This window comes from Corythoichthys intestinalis, chromosome 22 (assembly GCF_030265065.1).
Source record: "Corythoichthys intestinalis isolate RoL2023-P3 chromosome 22, ASM3026506v1, whole genome shotgun sequence".
NCBI lineage: Eukaryota > Metazoa > Chordata > Actinopteri > Syngnathiformes > Syngnathidae > Corythoichthys > Corythoichthys intestinalis.
Genome location: NC_080416.1, coordinates 29327163 through 29343347, shown reverse-complemented (window position 1 = coordinate 29343347; position 16185 = coordinate 29327163). Strand labels below are relative to the sequence as shown.

General features: G+C 38.9%; 1 protein-coding gene across 1 annotated transcript in view; it reads right to left on the bottom strand.

Annotated features, from left to right (window-relative positions):
• The window catches only part of fbxl2 (F-box and leucine-rich repeat protein 2), an 80326-nt gene that overhangs the window by 17391 nt on the left and 46750 nt on the right, over nucleotides 1-16185 (bottom strand). The window contains exons 6-11 of the mRNA XM_057827957.1: nucleotides 10105-10269; nucleotides 9911-10037; nucleotides 9775-9849; nucleotides 9574-9704; nucleotides 2458-2518; nucleotides 2330-2374 (exon numbers count right to left, since the gene is read on the bottom strand). Of these exons, the coding sequence (XP_057683940.1) occupies nucleotides 2330-2374; nucleotides 2458-2518; nucleotides 9574-9704; nucleotides 9775-9849; nucleotides 9911-10037; nucleotides 10105-10269 (604 nt within the window). The remainder of the gene's footprint in view (nucleotides 1-2329; nucleotides 2375-2457; nucleotides 2519-9573; nucleotides 9705-9774; nucleotides 9850-9910; nucleotides 10038-10104; nucleotides 10270-16185) is intronic.

Here is a 16185-nt window from a genome sequence, read left to right as displayed (position 1 = left end):
CACTTCCTTTTCAGTCACCCAAAATCAACAGAGGTGACCTGTAAATGTCCCAAAAGGAAAAGGAAGTGACTGAAAATAAACAGGAAATGACGTTAGATGCCTCGACATTAACTTATTGCCTGGAATGGGCAGCCACTGACGGCCACAGACGTCCAATCTGTTTGAAGTGGCAGCTATTAGGGGTGACAAAATATCGAAATGGTGATATATCATGATACTTTGTATGCCAAAAAGTTATCGATATGCTCCTGCCAAGAATCGAGATATCGTTTTAAAAAGCTGTCAATGTCTAAAAAAATAAATCTACCTACCAAAATCTTCCACCATAATAGTGTCTCAGTTAACTCTAAGGCTGCATTGATGGTGCACGACGCCGAATCCATTTAGACTGGGAACGTTCGTTCATTCGAAACCAGAGCATTTACAGGTCATTTCCTGTTGAGTTTGAGTCACTGCCTATTCATTTGGGTTATTCCCAGGTCACTTCCTGTTCTGTAACTCAAAATAAACAGGAAGTGACCCATAAAATACCCCCAAATCAACAGGAAATAACTGAAAATCAACAGGTAAATTACCTTAAATGGCCGCGAATGAACAAATGTTCATTCACTGCCACCCTCCCAGTTCAAATGGATTGGACTTCTACTAGTGATAAACTCATTCCAATTTACAGCAGAAGCTTGTTTTTCTGTTTATTAGTTGTTTGCAGAATATTCTAGAATAATTTCCTGACCAATGTATCGATAATCGTTGTATCGCCATATCGTCAGATCATTGTTATCGCGAGCTTTGTATCGCAAATCGTATCGTATCGTGAGGTACCAAGAGGTTCCCACTCCTAGCCGCCATTGTTTATATTAATTCGCTTCCAGCCTCCCAGTTGAAATGGATTGGACGTCTACTAGTGATAAACTCTTTCCAAATCACAGCAGAAGGATGAAAAGAGCTTGTTTTTCTTTTTATTACTTGTAGAATATTGTAGAATTTTTTCCCGACCCATGAATCGATATATTTTATATCGCCACATAGACTTCAAAAATCTATTGACCTGACACTTTGTCATTCTTCGCATCACGCCTGATCAGAAGGAGCCGAGCTTCATTTACTAATAGCCGAAGACGGCACATGCTCATTTAGGATTTAAGCTTGGATTTACTTTCGATTGGATTTGACTACGAAAGCTGTACCACATACAAACAGGAAGGATTGTCTCAGGAGTAATTTGTTCGAGGATTCAAGGTAAATATTATATTTTTCTTACCATGCATGCGTGATTGAAGCATTCATTCACAGGAATTTTCTTTTTTACACATGGAGGCCACTAATTTTCGTAACTGACTAGCCTCATAATTCGCAATATTTACGCGAAACAAATGCTACCTGCACAGTTTCTTTGCTTTTAACCAAGAATCAAGACTGTTTTACGTCCCTATCTTTGAAGAATTCGGGGATTTGAAGCACTTATTCACAAGAATTTCCGCCAGAAAAGGTCCTTTTACGCCAGGGCCCCACTAGCCTCATTCGCTAACATAGCAGCATGGTCCTTCATCAATATACGTAAAATAAACGCTAAAAGCACGGTTTCTTTGCTTTTAACCAAGAATTGAGACTGTTTTACGTCCATATCTATGAAGAATTTGGGGATTTAAGCATTTATTCACAAGAATTTTCGCTAGAAAAGATCTGTTCGCATATGGCGGCCGCTAGCCTCATTGCCAACTGTATATAGTATATAATGATAATAAAGGGATATTCTATTCTATAATAAGTTGTGATTGTATGTAGAATTTATTAATTATATATTTACATATTATTTATGATTGATTCTGCATGTTTTCCTCAAGTATTAAGTTTCTGATGTTAAATTGAGTGATTTATGCTATTTTGGTCAAAAACTTATATGATATGTTAAATATTGCTATTGATCCTGAAAATATAGGTGATTTTTTTTGCATTTGGTGATTTTTGTGCATCTAGTGTAAAATATGAGACTTATAGCCATTTTAAATTGTGTTGTACTTATATAGAAAATAATTAATCTGGATTTTACAAGGGAAAAACTGCTCATGGAGACTCATATATGGCTAAGGTTGGTGCCTGTTTTGGTTTTCGGTTGGTAGCAGCTTTGGTTTTGTTAATATTTGAATATGAAGTTTTTGAAAATAGGTCCCCAACGAACCAGCCCCGTTTCCCATGTCATGTCAATAGGTTATGAAGTCTATGATCGCCATATCGTGAGTTCATTGTTATCCTGAGTCTTTGCATCGCAAATTGTATCGTGAAGTACACAGATTCCCAAGTATGATTTTTTTTTTTAGGATTATCTTACCAAAATACATTCTTCCAAGTCCATTTTTTCAAGCTCGTGGCAGTTCTGTAAAGAAGAGCAAAGTTTCCAGCTCGGTTATCAATTTCATTGTACGGGGAAGAGAGTCGGTATGGAAGGGAAAAACTCACCCTAGCCAGCACAGTGAAGCCAGCATCTGTCACATGGGAACATCGCGCGGCTTCAAGGATCCTGAGAAGCACACAATCAATGTTTTTTTTTTTTTTTCTTATAGTATTTAGTGGTAGAGAGATTGGTAGATTTGACTAAATGTTAAAAATTTTCATTTGTGCTGCTATTGTTTTATAGATATTGAGACATTAATTTCGAGTGATGACGTTAGTCATGTGCCTGTATGATATTCTGACGGTATGATAACCGTAAACCAAAATATCCCAGTTTCACGGTATTGCAATTACAGCACTAAAATGTGTTACTTTGAGATATCTGGGTTAGAAAAAAAAAATCCATTGACCTGGATTTTTATATTTTCAAAACATACTAGCAAAATTCGAATATAAGTATAATGTTAAGGTCAAATAAAAAAAATAAATAACTGAAATATTCTAAATAAAATCAAAATAAATGCAGTCCTTTGGGTGAGCCTAAACCCACAGCCACAGCTCAAGCCCCATGCACTTTCAACTTAAAAAGCTCTTTGTTCTGTGATGGCCGCCATGTTGTATCCATACTAGAGGTGTGCATCGGCGCTGCCCTCACGATTCGATTCGATTACGATTCGGACGGCCACGATTCGATTCAATTCGATTCGATTCGATTCAGAGGGTCACGATTCGATTTGGTTCGATCCGGCAATGCATCGCGATGCCTTAAAGCCTGGGATGCATTAAAATTCTAAAGCAAAGCATATTTTTCGTGAATCATGAGGCAACACAAGCGGTCAGACATTAAACTTTTTATTGGCTGTTGTATCACTCCTGGTTGAAGTCAAATGAAAATACTTTCAGGTATATTTATTTAAAAAAAAAACAAAAAAAACCGGATCACAGCATTTAATTGGTGCTTTGAATGAGACCAGGGCTTTCTCTTTTTTTTTACACACAGTAGCAGCCTTTCACACAGTGCATCATCTTAACTCCTGTGCAAAATCACTAATAACAGTCACTGTATTTTAGACACAACGACCCATCAATAAAAATATTCTAGTAAATATTAAAGAAAACGAAAAAGAAAATATTGTAGTGCAGCAGCATCTTTATCGCAATATCAATCCAGGGATCAGTTCAGTTGCAAACAAAACATCAACTAAATTGCAATGTAGAACAAAAGTAAAATGTAGGCCTAGCCCACTATATATGTGCAATCAACTTAGAAATGCAATCAGTAACTACTACAAAACAATAAAAAATAATGAATTACAATGAAGTGCAGCAGCAATTTAGCAGCCATAACAATCTGTTTCAATATGAGGAAATATCAGTTTTTTTGCAATCGAGAGAGCAGAGAGATAGTAGAGGTTAGATCGGGCCTAAAAAATCCGGCCTGACCTGACACGGCCCGCTGGTATTGAAGCCCGACCCGGCTTGGAGTAACGCGGAAAAAAAACAAACGCAGCAGCAGCAATTTATTTTCATTTCTTCGAGTCGGCAGAAAAAACGCAAGTTTTCTTAATGTTTAAATAGTCTACATATTTTTGTGATCATTATAAAAGCATTTCCACAACGAAATAACGCTGGGAAAGTTTAATATATATAAAACATATAAAAAATTTAAAAAAACATGCGATTTTGCAGACACACAGAGGAGAAGATTCAAAAGGATCACATTTGTGTTGCCTTTGTGTGCAAAAAAAGGGTCTTTCGTAACGAATTCTCAGTTGGCAGAAAAAAAACGCAAGTTTTCTTAATGTTTAAATAGTCTACATATTTTTAAGATCATTATAAAAGCATTTCCACAACGAAATAACGCTGGGAAAGTTTAATATAAAAATTTTTTAAAAAACATGCGATTTTGCAGACACTCAGAGGAGAAGATTCAAAAGGATCACATTTGTGTTGCCTTTGTGTAAATAAATAAAAGTGTCTTTCGTAACGAATCGCAAGCACCACAGCGGAGGAGAAGAAGAAAAAGCAGCGGCGCCACTGCTTCATGTGCGTGCACAAACAAATGCACAATACAGAGAGCCTGCTCTCGGTTTTATCCCATTTAAAAAATTTTTTTTAAATTATTAGTCCGGCGCGGCGGCCCGACCTGACCCGAACGTGAATGCTTAACATTTTGGGCCCGACCCGACTCGTTTGGGTTCGGCGCAAGATCTAACCTCTAAAAGATAGGACATAACATAACAATGGCTGAAGCGGAGAAAGAGGGAGCGAGAAAGATTATTGATGCACCGAAGACATTGAAAGCAGACATCTGGAGACATTTTGGCTTCTATACGAGGTATGTGGGAAACTTGACCAGAGTTATGCTGTGTGTAAAAAATGAAACATGAGAATAATAATACAAATGGGGAAACCAAATCCGTTGCATCACCAGAATTGCGCAGGGAAGATTTTTGAACGTACTTATATATTTTAAAATGCGCTGAATCGATTCGGCTTGTTGCCCGCATCGAATCGAATCGTCCATGCCCCGCATCGGGATGCATCGCCGCATCGATTATTGTTGACACCACTAATCCATACACAGTAGCGTGACCAACTGCCCGTTTTTTGGCAAAAAAGTAGTCATTTAGACAATTCTGCGTCCATACTAAAAAAAAAAAAAAAAATCGCCTTTTTCGTGTTTTATTTTATGTAACAGTTCAATCTATAAACGACGAGGGCCAGATAGCCAGTGTTCTGTCAAATTCTGCACCCCATCAGAAATTACGACTTTGCGGTTCTGCGAATGCGCGTAAAAAATGGCCGCGAATGCAGCGGTTCCAAAGTAAATACTACTAACTTTTTTGAAAGAAAGTAATATTAATTTACGTTTGATCATGGACGGACATGTAGAAAAGTTCTCCTCAGACACTGTTAGCGCCTTTATGATGTAACTTGTTTATTTAGCTCCTTTAGTTAACATTCAGAGTTCAACGAATGTAAAATACGGCTTATTCACCGCCAAAAAAGCTTCGGGAGCAAAATATTATAAGTGTGCAAAATTTGACAGAACACCGGCAAGACGTGCGCTGAGGCAATAGTAACATCAGAATTCAACCTAAGTAAGTTGTGATTGTATAAAGAAAAATGCAAATTTTGCATATGTTGAGTAAAATTAAGATGATTCTGCATGCTTTCCTCAAGTGTTTGGTGGGAAAATTGAGTGATTTATTAGCTGTTGAAAACTTGCACTAAATAAAAAAAAATGAAGCTGCTATTATGGGCAAAAACTTAAATGATATGTTAAATATTGCTATTGATCCTGAAAATATAGGTGATTATCTCTGCATTTTGGTGATTTTCGTGCGTCTAGCATAAAATTCATGAGAATTTTATAGCCATTTTAAGTTTTATTATAAATGTATAAAAAAATAATCAGGATTTTATTAGGGAATGACTTTGAATTTTTTTATGTTGTTGCTCATGGGGACTCATATATGCCTACATTAGGTGCCTGTTTTGGTTTTAGGTCACTAGCGCCTTTGGTTTTGAAAATATTTGAATTTTATGTTTTTGAAAATAGGCCCCCTACGGATCAACCCCGTGTCCCATCAACTGAAGTTTATGTCTCTTGCACATATTTACTGTCGTGCACTTTTAAACGTTTGAAAGCGTTTATAAATGTAACATTCTGAGCAAATACAGTGGTACCTCGACATAAGATCGCTTCGACACATGATTTTTTCGACATCCGACGTAAAATTTGACACGCCATTTGTTTCTTCATCTGACGACATGCTCGAAATACGACAACATGACAGCACCACACATTTCTTGTGAGAAATCAACACAGGTTTCAAAGAAAGTTGGTATAGATGGTGAAACAAGGAAGAAATGTGACGCTTACCTCGGAAATGAAGATGCAAAATATAGAAAAATATGAGTGTGGGGTGCGCATCCATGAACTGGCTCAACAATAGAGCTTCACGGTCCTCTTCCGACCACTGTTCGCCAGCCTTTATAAGTTAAGGTGACAATTATTATTGTGGTAACATCGCCAAGGAAATCGCCAGCTTCGTCACGTTTTTATCATTTATTTAAGAACTTAAACAACACAAAACACCTATTGTCCGCCGCAGTTGACTGTGCTCTCAAGAAAACGAAAGTATTATCTCAACCGCACTGACCTCTCTCACTGTGACGTCAGCCCCACGGTGCGTTCAGGTACAGCAAAAAAAAGTCTGCCACATTAGAATCCAATTTGTCACACTATTTACAGGAATAATTATTAATTATTATTAGATGATGCCGATCACGTCATTTTCAAAGTATCGGAATCGGCTCATCCAGAGTCTTTAGTTTAGGCTTAAGGTAGGGTTATCAAATTTATCCCGATAACGGCGGTAATTAATTTTTTAAAAAATGTATCACGTTAAAATATTTAACGCAATTAATACATGCGTTGCACGACCCACTCACGCATTGTCGCGCTCCATCTGTAATAGTGCCGTTTTACCTACATAGAGACATAAAAGGCAGCGTAAAATGAGTAGAGTAAATTTAGGCAGCCTTTGGAACCTTTTTTTAATCGGCTAAAGCCTTACAATCCTTCTCCCTACGATTAGAAATATCATGGGAAGCAATGTGGGGAAGCAAGGTAGCAATTGGTCTTTTTCTTAACACCTTATCTTATTTCCCAACGCAGAGAAATATATCAATTGGTAGCACTACGAAAAGTCATGGTTCCACTTCCCATCATGCATTTGGATTGAATGGCTGCAGTATCATTTACTGAAAGCTCAACAAATACACAAGATGGCAATATTTAGTCACAATATACAAAGTCACAAGTCTTTATATTCGTGGATCCCTCTCACAGAAAGAATGTTAATAATGTAAATGCCATCTTGAGGATTTAGTCGTAATAAACAAATACAGTTCTTATGTAATGTATGTTGAATGTATATATTCGTCCGAGTTTTATTAATTTTTTTCTTAATGCATTGCCAAAATGTATATGATCGGGAATGATTGGAATTGAATTGGGAGCAAAAAAAAAAGCAATCTGATCGGGAAATATCGGGATCGGCAGATACTCAAACTAAAACGATCGGGATCGGATCGGGAGCAAAAAACATGATCGGAACAACCCTAATTATTATTATTGTTATTATTATTATATTATACAAATTTTTATTTATAACTATTTGTTTTGCTCTATGTAATTGCCATTTGTCATCGTATCAGCAGTATTTATTGGTTTTTGGGCTGTGGAACAAATTAATGGAATTATAATGTATTCCTATGGGAAAATCCTGCTCGACATACGACCATTTTGACTTACAAACAAGGTCCTGGAACGAAATAACTTCGTATGTAGAGGTACCACTGTACTGTGCATTGGTTGTTGGGTTGTATACAGTGGGGCAAATAAGTATTTAGTCAACCACTAATTGTGCAAGTTCTCCCACTTGAAAATATTAGAGAGGCCTGTAATTGTCAACATGGGTAAACCTCAACCATGAGAGACAGAATGTGGAAAAAAAAAAAAACCCAGAAAATCACATTGTTTGATTTTTAAAGAATTTATTTGCAAATCATGGTGGAAAATAAGTATTTAGTCAATACCAAAAGTTCATCTCAATACTTTGTTATGTGCCCTTTGTTGGCAATAACAGAGGCCAAACGTTTTCTGTAACTCTTCACAAGCTTTTCACACACTGTTGCTGGTATTTTGGCCCATTCCTCCATGCAGCTCTCCTCTAGAGCAGTGATGTTTTGGGGCTGTCGTTGGGCAACACGGACTTTCAACTCCCTCCACAGATTTTGTATGGGGTTGAGATCTGGAGACTAGCTAGGCCACTCCAGGACCTTGAAATGCTTCTTACGAAGCCACTCCTTTGTTGCCCTGGCTGTGTGTTTGGGAATATTGTCATGCTGAAAGACCCAGCCACGTCTCATCTTCAATGCCCTTGCTGATGGAAGGAGATTTTCACTCAAAATCTCTCGATACATGGCCCCATTCATTCTTTCCTTTACACAGATCAGTCGTCCGGGTTCCTTTGCAGAAAAACAGCCCCAAAGCGTGGTGTTTCCACCCCTATGCTCACAGTGGGTATGGTGTTCTTCGGATGAAATTCAGTATTCTTTCTCCTCCAAACACGAAAACCTGTGTTTCTACTAAAAAGTTCTATTTTGGTTTCATCTGATCATAACACATTCTTCCAGTCCTCTTCTAGATCATCCAAATGCTCTCTAGCGAACCGCAGATGGGCCTGGACGTGTACTGGCTTCAGCAGGGGGACACGTCTGGCAGTGCAGGATTTGAGTCCCTGGCGGCGCATTGTGTTACTGATAGTAGCCTTTGTTACTGTGGTCCCAGCTCTCTGTAGGTCATTCACTAGGTCCCCCCGTGTGGTTCTGGGATTTTTGTTCACCGTTCTTGTTATCATTTTGATGCCACGGGGTGAAATCTTGCATGGAGCCCCAGATCAAGGGAGATTATCAGTGGTCTTGTATGTCTTCCATTTTCTAATAATTGCTCCCATAGTTGATTTCTTTACACAAAGCGTTTTACCTATTGCAGATTCAGTCTTCCCAGCCTGGTGCAGGTCTACAATTTTGTCTCTGGTGTCCTTCGACGTCTCTTTGGTCTTGGCCATAGTAGAGTTTGGAGTGTGACTGACTGAAGTTACTAACAGGTGTCTTTTATACCGATAATGAGTTAACACAGGTGCCATTAATACACGTAACGAATGGAGCCTCGTTAGACCTCGTTAGAAGAATTTAGACCTCTTTGACAGCCAGAAATCTTGCTTGTTTGTAGGTGACCAAATACTTATTTTCCACTCTATTTTGGCAATAAATTCTTTAAAAATCAAACAATGTAATTTTCTGTTTTTTTCCCACATTCTGTCTCTCATGGTTGAGGTTTACCCATGTTGACAATTACAGCCCTCTCTAATCTTTTCAAGTAGGAGAACTTGCACAATTGGTGGTTGACTAAATACTTATTTGCCCCACTGTACATAATGCGCTGTATTTTGTTGGTCAACCGTTGTTAGTTTTTTGCGATTGCTGTTGTTTTTGTTTTTTTTTTGACATTTTGACATAGCATCTTTTCGCCCAGGGCACCATGTAGGCTACGAACGCCACTGGTGGCAGCTTTACTAGTACTAACCAGACAGAATTTGTATTTACTTGAGCCGAGGACAGTTGAGTCCCAGCGCAGTGAGAGAGGCGTCCGTGATGTTGCTGCAGCCCGACACGCAGAGGATCTGCAGTTTGTGGCATCCTCGGCACAGACTCACCAGGCCCTCGTCGGTGATTTGCTGCACGTAAAGGAAACCGTGACCACCTTGTAAATAATCCGTTGCCTGGCTCTCTCTTCCCTTTACTTACCGTGCATGACTGCATATTGATGGTGGTGAGCTCTTGGCAGTGCTTCTGCAGGTGCTTCAAGGCGCCGTCGTCCAGCTGAAGCACAACGCAAATCACGGCGGGTTTTTTACGGGGGCGCGTTCGTCTTTAGGGGTACCTGCGTGCAGCCTCTGAGGAATAGCGCCCGTAAACCGGCGCAGCCTCGGGACAGGGCGTCGATGCCGTCGCGCGTGATCTGGTCACACCAGGAAAGATTCAAGGTCTCCAGCGTGCGGCAACCGTCGCTGAAACACCACGAAACGTTGTAAATAAGTTGCCGTTTTACAGCGGGAGGTTAAAATGGAAAGGTACCTGAGGGCCTTGAGGGAATGATTGGTGACGGACACGCAAGAGGTGAGGTCCAGGTGCTTGAGCTTAGAGCAGAACTTGCTCAGGCTTAGGCAAGTGCTATCTGTGATCTTGGTGCAGCCGTTCAGGTTCAATGCTTCAATGTTACGACAGTTCTGTGCAAAAGTCCTGAAGTTGTAGCACAACCAAGAGATTAGTAGGGTGCGGGAATGGAAAAAGTGTCATGGCTCTGTCGTCAAATATTCTTCACGAATCTCTTATTGACTTGTGTGTACTATTACACCCTCTAGTAGCTTTGCAGGTAATGCATAAGCTACCATCTGTAGAAACCTTCGTTAACCTGGCCACTCATCAGACGGAAATTTATATAAAAATGATCACAATCGTTTGTGCTACGTTTGTGGTTGTTTGTGCTGTTATCGTTTCTGAGATATTTACAGTTCTATTGCGGGTCCATCTGAGGTCAACCATTCAGACCTGTGCGGTCCATAGGGCGAGCTTGGCAAATGCTTGGCGTCGCAGCGTCCAAAAGGTCGTCAACAAAAAAATGTTAAAATAATATTTGATTATAGCAGTATTCAAAAAAATATACAAGACAAAAAAACAAAAGAACAACAATACATATACAGTGGTATGAAAAAGTATCTGAACCCTTTGGAATTTCTCACATTTCTGCAAAAAATCACCATCAAATGTGATCTGATTTTTGTCAAAATCACAGAGATGTAAAAACAGTGTCTGCTTTATCTAAAACCACCCAAACATTTATAGGTGTTCATATTTTAATAAGGATAGTATGCAAACAATGAAAGAAGGGGGAAACCTTCTGCTTGAGGAACTTAAAAGAGCAATTGAAAACAATTTTTACTAAACAATTTAAGTCAGGTGTGCGCCCAATCACTGAGGAGTGGTTTAAAACTGCTCTGCCCACTATAAAACATACACCTGGTAAGAATTGTCTTGATGAAAAGCACTGTCTGATGTGCATCATGGCTCGATTAAAAGAGCTGTCTGAAGACCTGCGATCAAGGATTGGTGGTTTGTATAAAGCTGGAAAAGGATACAAAACCATCTCTAAAAGTCTGGATGTTCATCAAACAACAGTCAGAGAAGATGTCTACAAATGGAGAGAGTTTGGCACTGTTGCTGCTCTCCAAAAGAGTGGCCGTCCACCAAAGATGACGCCAAGAGTTAGGCGCAGAATATTCAGAGAGGTAAAAAAGAACCCTAGAGTGTCTGCTAAAGACTTACAGAAATCACTGGCACGTCCAATACCTCTGTGCACACATCAACTATACGTAAAACTATGGCCAAGAATGGTGTTCATGGGAGGACTCCAAGGAGGAAGCCACTGCTGTCTAAAAAAAAAAACAATATTAAAATTATTTTTGCTCGTTTATTGTTTGCAAAAAGGCACTCGGACACTCCACAGAAGTTTTGGCAAAATATTTTGTGGACTGATGAAACCAAAGTTGAATTGTTTAGGAGTAACACACAACGTCATGGTTGGAGGAAAAATACATAAATCATCTCACAAACATCAACACCTCATCCCCACCGTGAAGCATGGTGGAGGGAGCATCATGATTTGGGGCTGTTTTGTTGCATCAGGTCCTGGACAACTTGCAATCAAGAATTAATTCAAAAGTTTTGCAGGAAAACCTGAGGGCATTTGTCAGACAGTTGAAGCGAAATAGAGGATGAATGCAAGACAATAATCCAAAATCCAGAAGTAAATCAACTTCAGAATGGTTTCAGAAGAACAAACACATGTTCTGGAGTGGCCAAGTCAAAGTCCAGACTTGAACCCCATTGAGATGCGATGGCATGACCTACCGACATCATACAGCAAGCGTTTGGTTTAAGTTATTGCTGCCAAAGGGGGAGGGGGTTGACAGGGAATCACGAAATATTTAATGTGATGGTTCACTTACTTATTTTTCCCCCTTCTGCCATTGTTTGCATACTATCCTCATTAAAATATGAAAAATGTTTGGGTGGTTTTAATTAAAGCAGACACTAAGCCTGAACGATATATCGTTTAAACATCGCCATCGCGATGTGCACATGCGCGATAGTCCCAATGCAAGGACGTGCGATAGTTTTTTGGGGGTTTTTTCTGATCCACAAACCCTTGATCTGCTTCATTCGCTCGCACAGCCTCTCTCACCCCCTTTCCCAGCTCTCAGTCACTGCGGCACTTGCTTATTAAAGTTAACGATGGCTTTGATCTGGTCAAGGAAGCCGGGCAGCAATCTGTCAATCAAACTGTTTAACTTGTTCAACAGTTTCTGCAAAGGAGCGCGGGCTGGAATGAATGTGTGTGTCTGTGGGGGGAGAATGTGGAGACGTTCGAGACATATAAAATAAACGCCAGAAGTGATTACGAGGAGTTTGTAATTTCTACATGTCACTCCAAGAGTCACAGCCATGTTAGGTAAACAAAAGCATTTATTAAAGCCAAGCATTTTTCTACTACACTTTATTCTTGTCTAAAAATGATTCAGTGGGACAGTTATGTTTAAAACTCATCATAATTATTACATTTAAAGTGCTTAAAAAGCATTTATTAAAAAAGTATATATATATATATATATATATTTTTTTTTTTTTTTAATCACACTTTGGGGGAAAAAAGTGAAGAAAAAACATGTCTTGTCTCTTTCCAGTGCTAGATCAGAATAAATACATTGAGCACACACACATACACAAAAAATGGGGGGGGGGGGGGGGGGGGGGGGTGCGCTACTTTGCGTTTTTTCCACTTATCGCGGCGGGTTCTGGTCCGTATTAACCGCGAAAAACGATGGTATACTGTACACTGTGGTCATGATGAGTTATCCAAAGTCTTTCCAAACAGCTATTCAAGTCATCTAGTAAAAATGTCTTTAAAAAAAAAAAATATATATATATATATCAGGGGTCGCGTTAACCGGATATTTTCCGTCGTTGACCGGTTTTTTAAAACGGTGACGGAAAAAACTGAAGTCCGTCCGTCATTTTGACAGGTTGCAATTCACACCCCAGACCACAGGGTGGCGAGTTAGCTCTTCTGTCAGAATATTGTAGCGTCACCGGGGTCTGGCGGCGGCACCGTGATTGACACATCAACGCGAGGTTCTTATTGGTGCACCCGGTGTGCCAGCGCGTCATCCAATTGATGGACAAGATTGCCGCCTGTGTATAGACCCCAATCACATGACGTCACAACTCCGCCCCCCTGACCGGAGCCGCCATATTGTGTGTCAGCTCGTCATATTTACACATTACCGCTACGTACATGCCTCCTATTACGGCGTGTTTTTCTGCTCGTTAATATTAATAATCAAAATGGTGAAGGCGTGTGTGGCAGTTGGTTGCTGTAACAGAGAAGATAGACGGAGAGACTTAAGTTCTACCGTATTCTGAGAGACCCGAAGATGAGAGCGAGATGGACTGCTGTAATTCGACAAGAAATCTGGGCACCAAACGATCACCACAGACTATGTAGTAGTCTTTTTATATTTGGTAAGATGCATTTAATATATATTTAGAAGATTTTGGGCTGACAACCACAATTAAGATCATTGTGTGACGTTGGTGATTGGGGTCTATATCGTTGCCTCTTTTTCTTTGGAGGCGGAGTTGTTGGCGGTAAGCAGAGTAAAAAGGGAGAAAAATACCACGACTTCCGTGTCTAATTTTTCGCCGCCAAGCAAGCATTACAATATTAATTAAAAATGAATGAAAACTAAATACTATTGAATATGTCATCCTTATCAGTTTAAAATTTTAAGTGACGGGTAAAAATAGACTATGACCGGATTTTTCTGACCCTGTCAGTCAAAATGACAGACAACGAAAATGTCTAGCGCAACCTCTGATATATATATATATATATATATATTAGGGCTGTCAAACGATTAAAATTTTTAATCAAGTTAATTACAGCTTAAAAATTAATCGTAATTAATCGCAATTAATTGCAATTCAAACCATCTATAAAATATGCCACATTTTTCTGTAAATTATTGTTGGAATGGAAAGATAAGACAAGATGGATATATACATTCAACATACGGTACATAAAGACTGTATTTGATTATTATAACAATAAATCAACAAGATGGCATTAACATTATTAACATTCTGTTAAAGTGATCCATGGATAGAAAGACTTGTAGTTCTTAAAAGATGAATATTAGTAAAAGTTATAGAAATGTTATATTAAAACGCCTCTTAATGTTTTCGTTTTAATAAAATTTGTAAAATTTTCAATCAAAAAATAAACTAGTAGCCCTATTCTGTCCTCAATGTATGTGAGTACACAAATTGACAGATAGCGAACATAAGTTCCAAAAAGAAATCAGACGGTGTGGCAAAGTTGCATGGGCTTTACTGAAGTCATCTCTTTTTGACAGGAGCACGTTTCTTGTATTTTTGTAAAACTGAAAATAACAAGGCAATGTGTCAATAACTTGCATAAATCACAAAATAACATAAAATGTACACACACGTGTCCATTTGAGCAGTAGCACTAGCCAATTAGCTCACAAGCATCTAACAATGTAACTGCATTTCACCATATATGTGAACAAATTCAAATACACATCATCAATAACTATCTAATGCTCATGAATATAAACAAAGGAGGAATATAACTCACAAGCAATGCATGTATTAGACACAAACAGTGTGATGGGGCTATGAGAACTGCCACTGAATACTGGATGCGGACGTTAGCTGGTCTGAATAGCACTGTCTATTGGAGTGAGTTCGCATCGACATTTAATCACCTCATAAAAGCGCGCCGAAACCCAAATAATCAGCTGCACTGAATCGCAAGCAGAGGGCGACATTACGCCACATAACATATGCAAGTCACACCCAAGCGCCAGCAGAGGGCGGAAAAACTCCATAAAACACAATTAACAAGCTGGCCTTTCACTGTACTGACATTTAAATCTGTTTGAGCGGGCCTAGTGCGTTAATTGCGTCAAATATTTTAACGTGATTAATTTAAAAAATTAACTAACGCTCGTTAACGCGATAATTTTGACAGCCCTAATATATATATTTTTTTTTTAATATCGCAATATAATATCGCAATATATCACAAACCCCCCCCCCCCCAAAAAATCGCAGCAATAGTTTTTTCCAATATCGTTCAGGCCTAGCAGACACTGTTTTTACATCTGTGCGATTTTGACAAAGATCAGACCACATTTAATGGTGATTTTATGCAGAAATGTGAGAAATTCCAACAGGTTCAGATTGTCAGGAATGGGCAGGCAGGTGGTGTGTGGACCCAAACGCAGGAAAAGGGAAGCAAAGCAAAAAGGGCAGTGCAATAATGATTTAATTAAAGCCAACTAAGAACAAAGTACAAAACAAAGGCTGTGGTGATCCCAAGAAAGCATAGAGGCAAACTGTCACTATCAAAAGACTGGTTTTCCAAAAAAAAACTTACTTGGAAAACGAGGGCTCGGATATACTAGAATAATGCTGACCAGGACGTGGACATGAACATTGACATAGACAATGACGCAACAAGGAGTGAAAACAAAATGGGAGCTTATATACACACACGCAGACAAGGGGTAATGAGAACGAGGAACAGCTGGGCAACACATGAGGAGGCAGATTGGAGGATACCCTCGGAGCAGGTACGACAGGTGAAATCAATGAGCAATCACAGGGAGAATTCACACTAGGAGAAAACAAACACAAAACCTAACACAGATACATTTTCATACCACTGTAGTAATAAGTCTTTAATAAATAATTTTTCTAATGCGCCTCCTGCCCGTTTTTCACTGTTTCCTGTGATGCGGCAATTTCACCACAGGCTCGAATCTCCCCCCCTCCCCATTTTATCGTTTTATTTTTTTCCTATTATTTTCCTAATAAACAAAACATTTTCCCCTGAATAACTTCATAATACTTTTCTGATATTTTTAGTACAATCATGTATTTTTACATAATTTTTTGTATCACGTTTGTGGTTTTCCCAGAACTTTTTAGTCCCTCAATTTTTTAAACCCGATTTATTATTTTTTCATAACTTTTTTTGTTCTTTCCATGTAATATCTTTAATTTATCAAA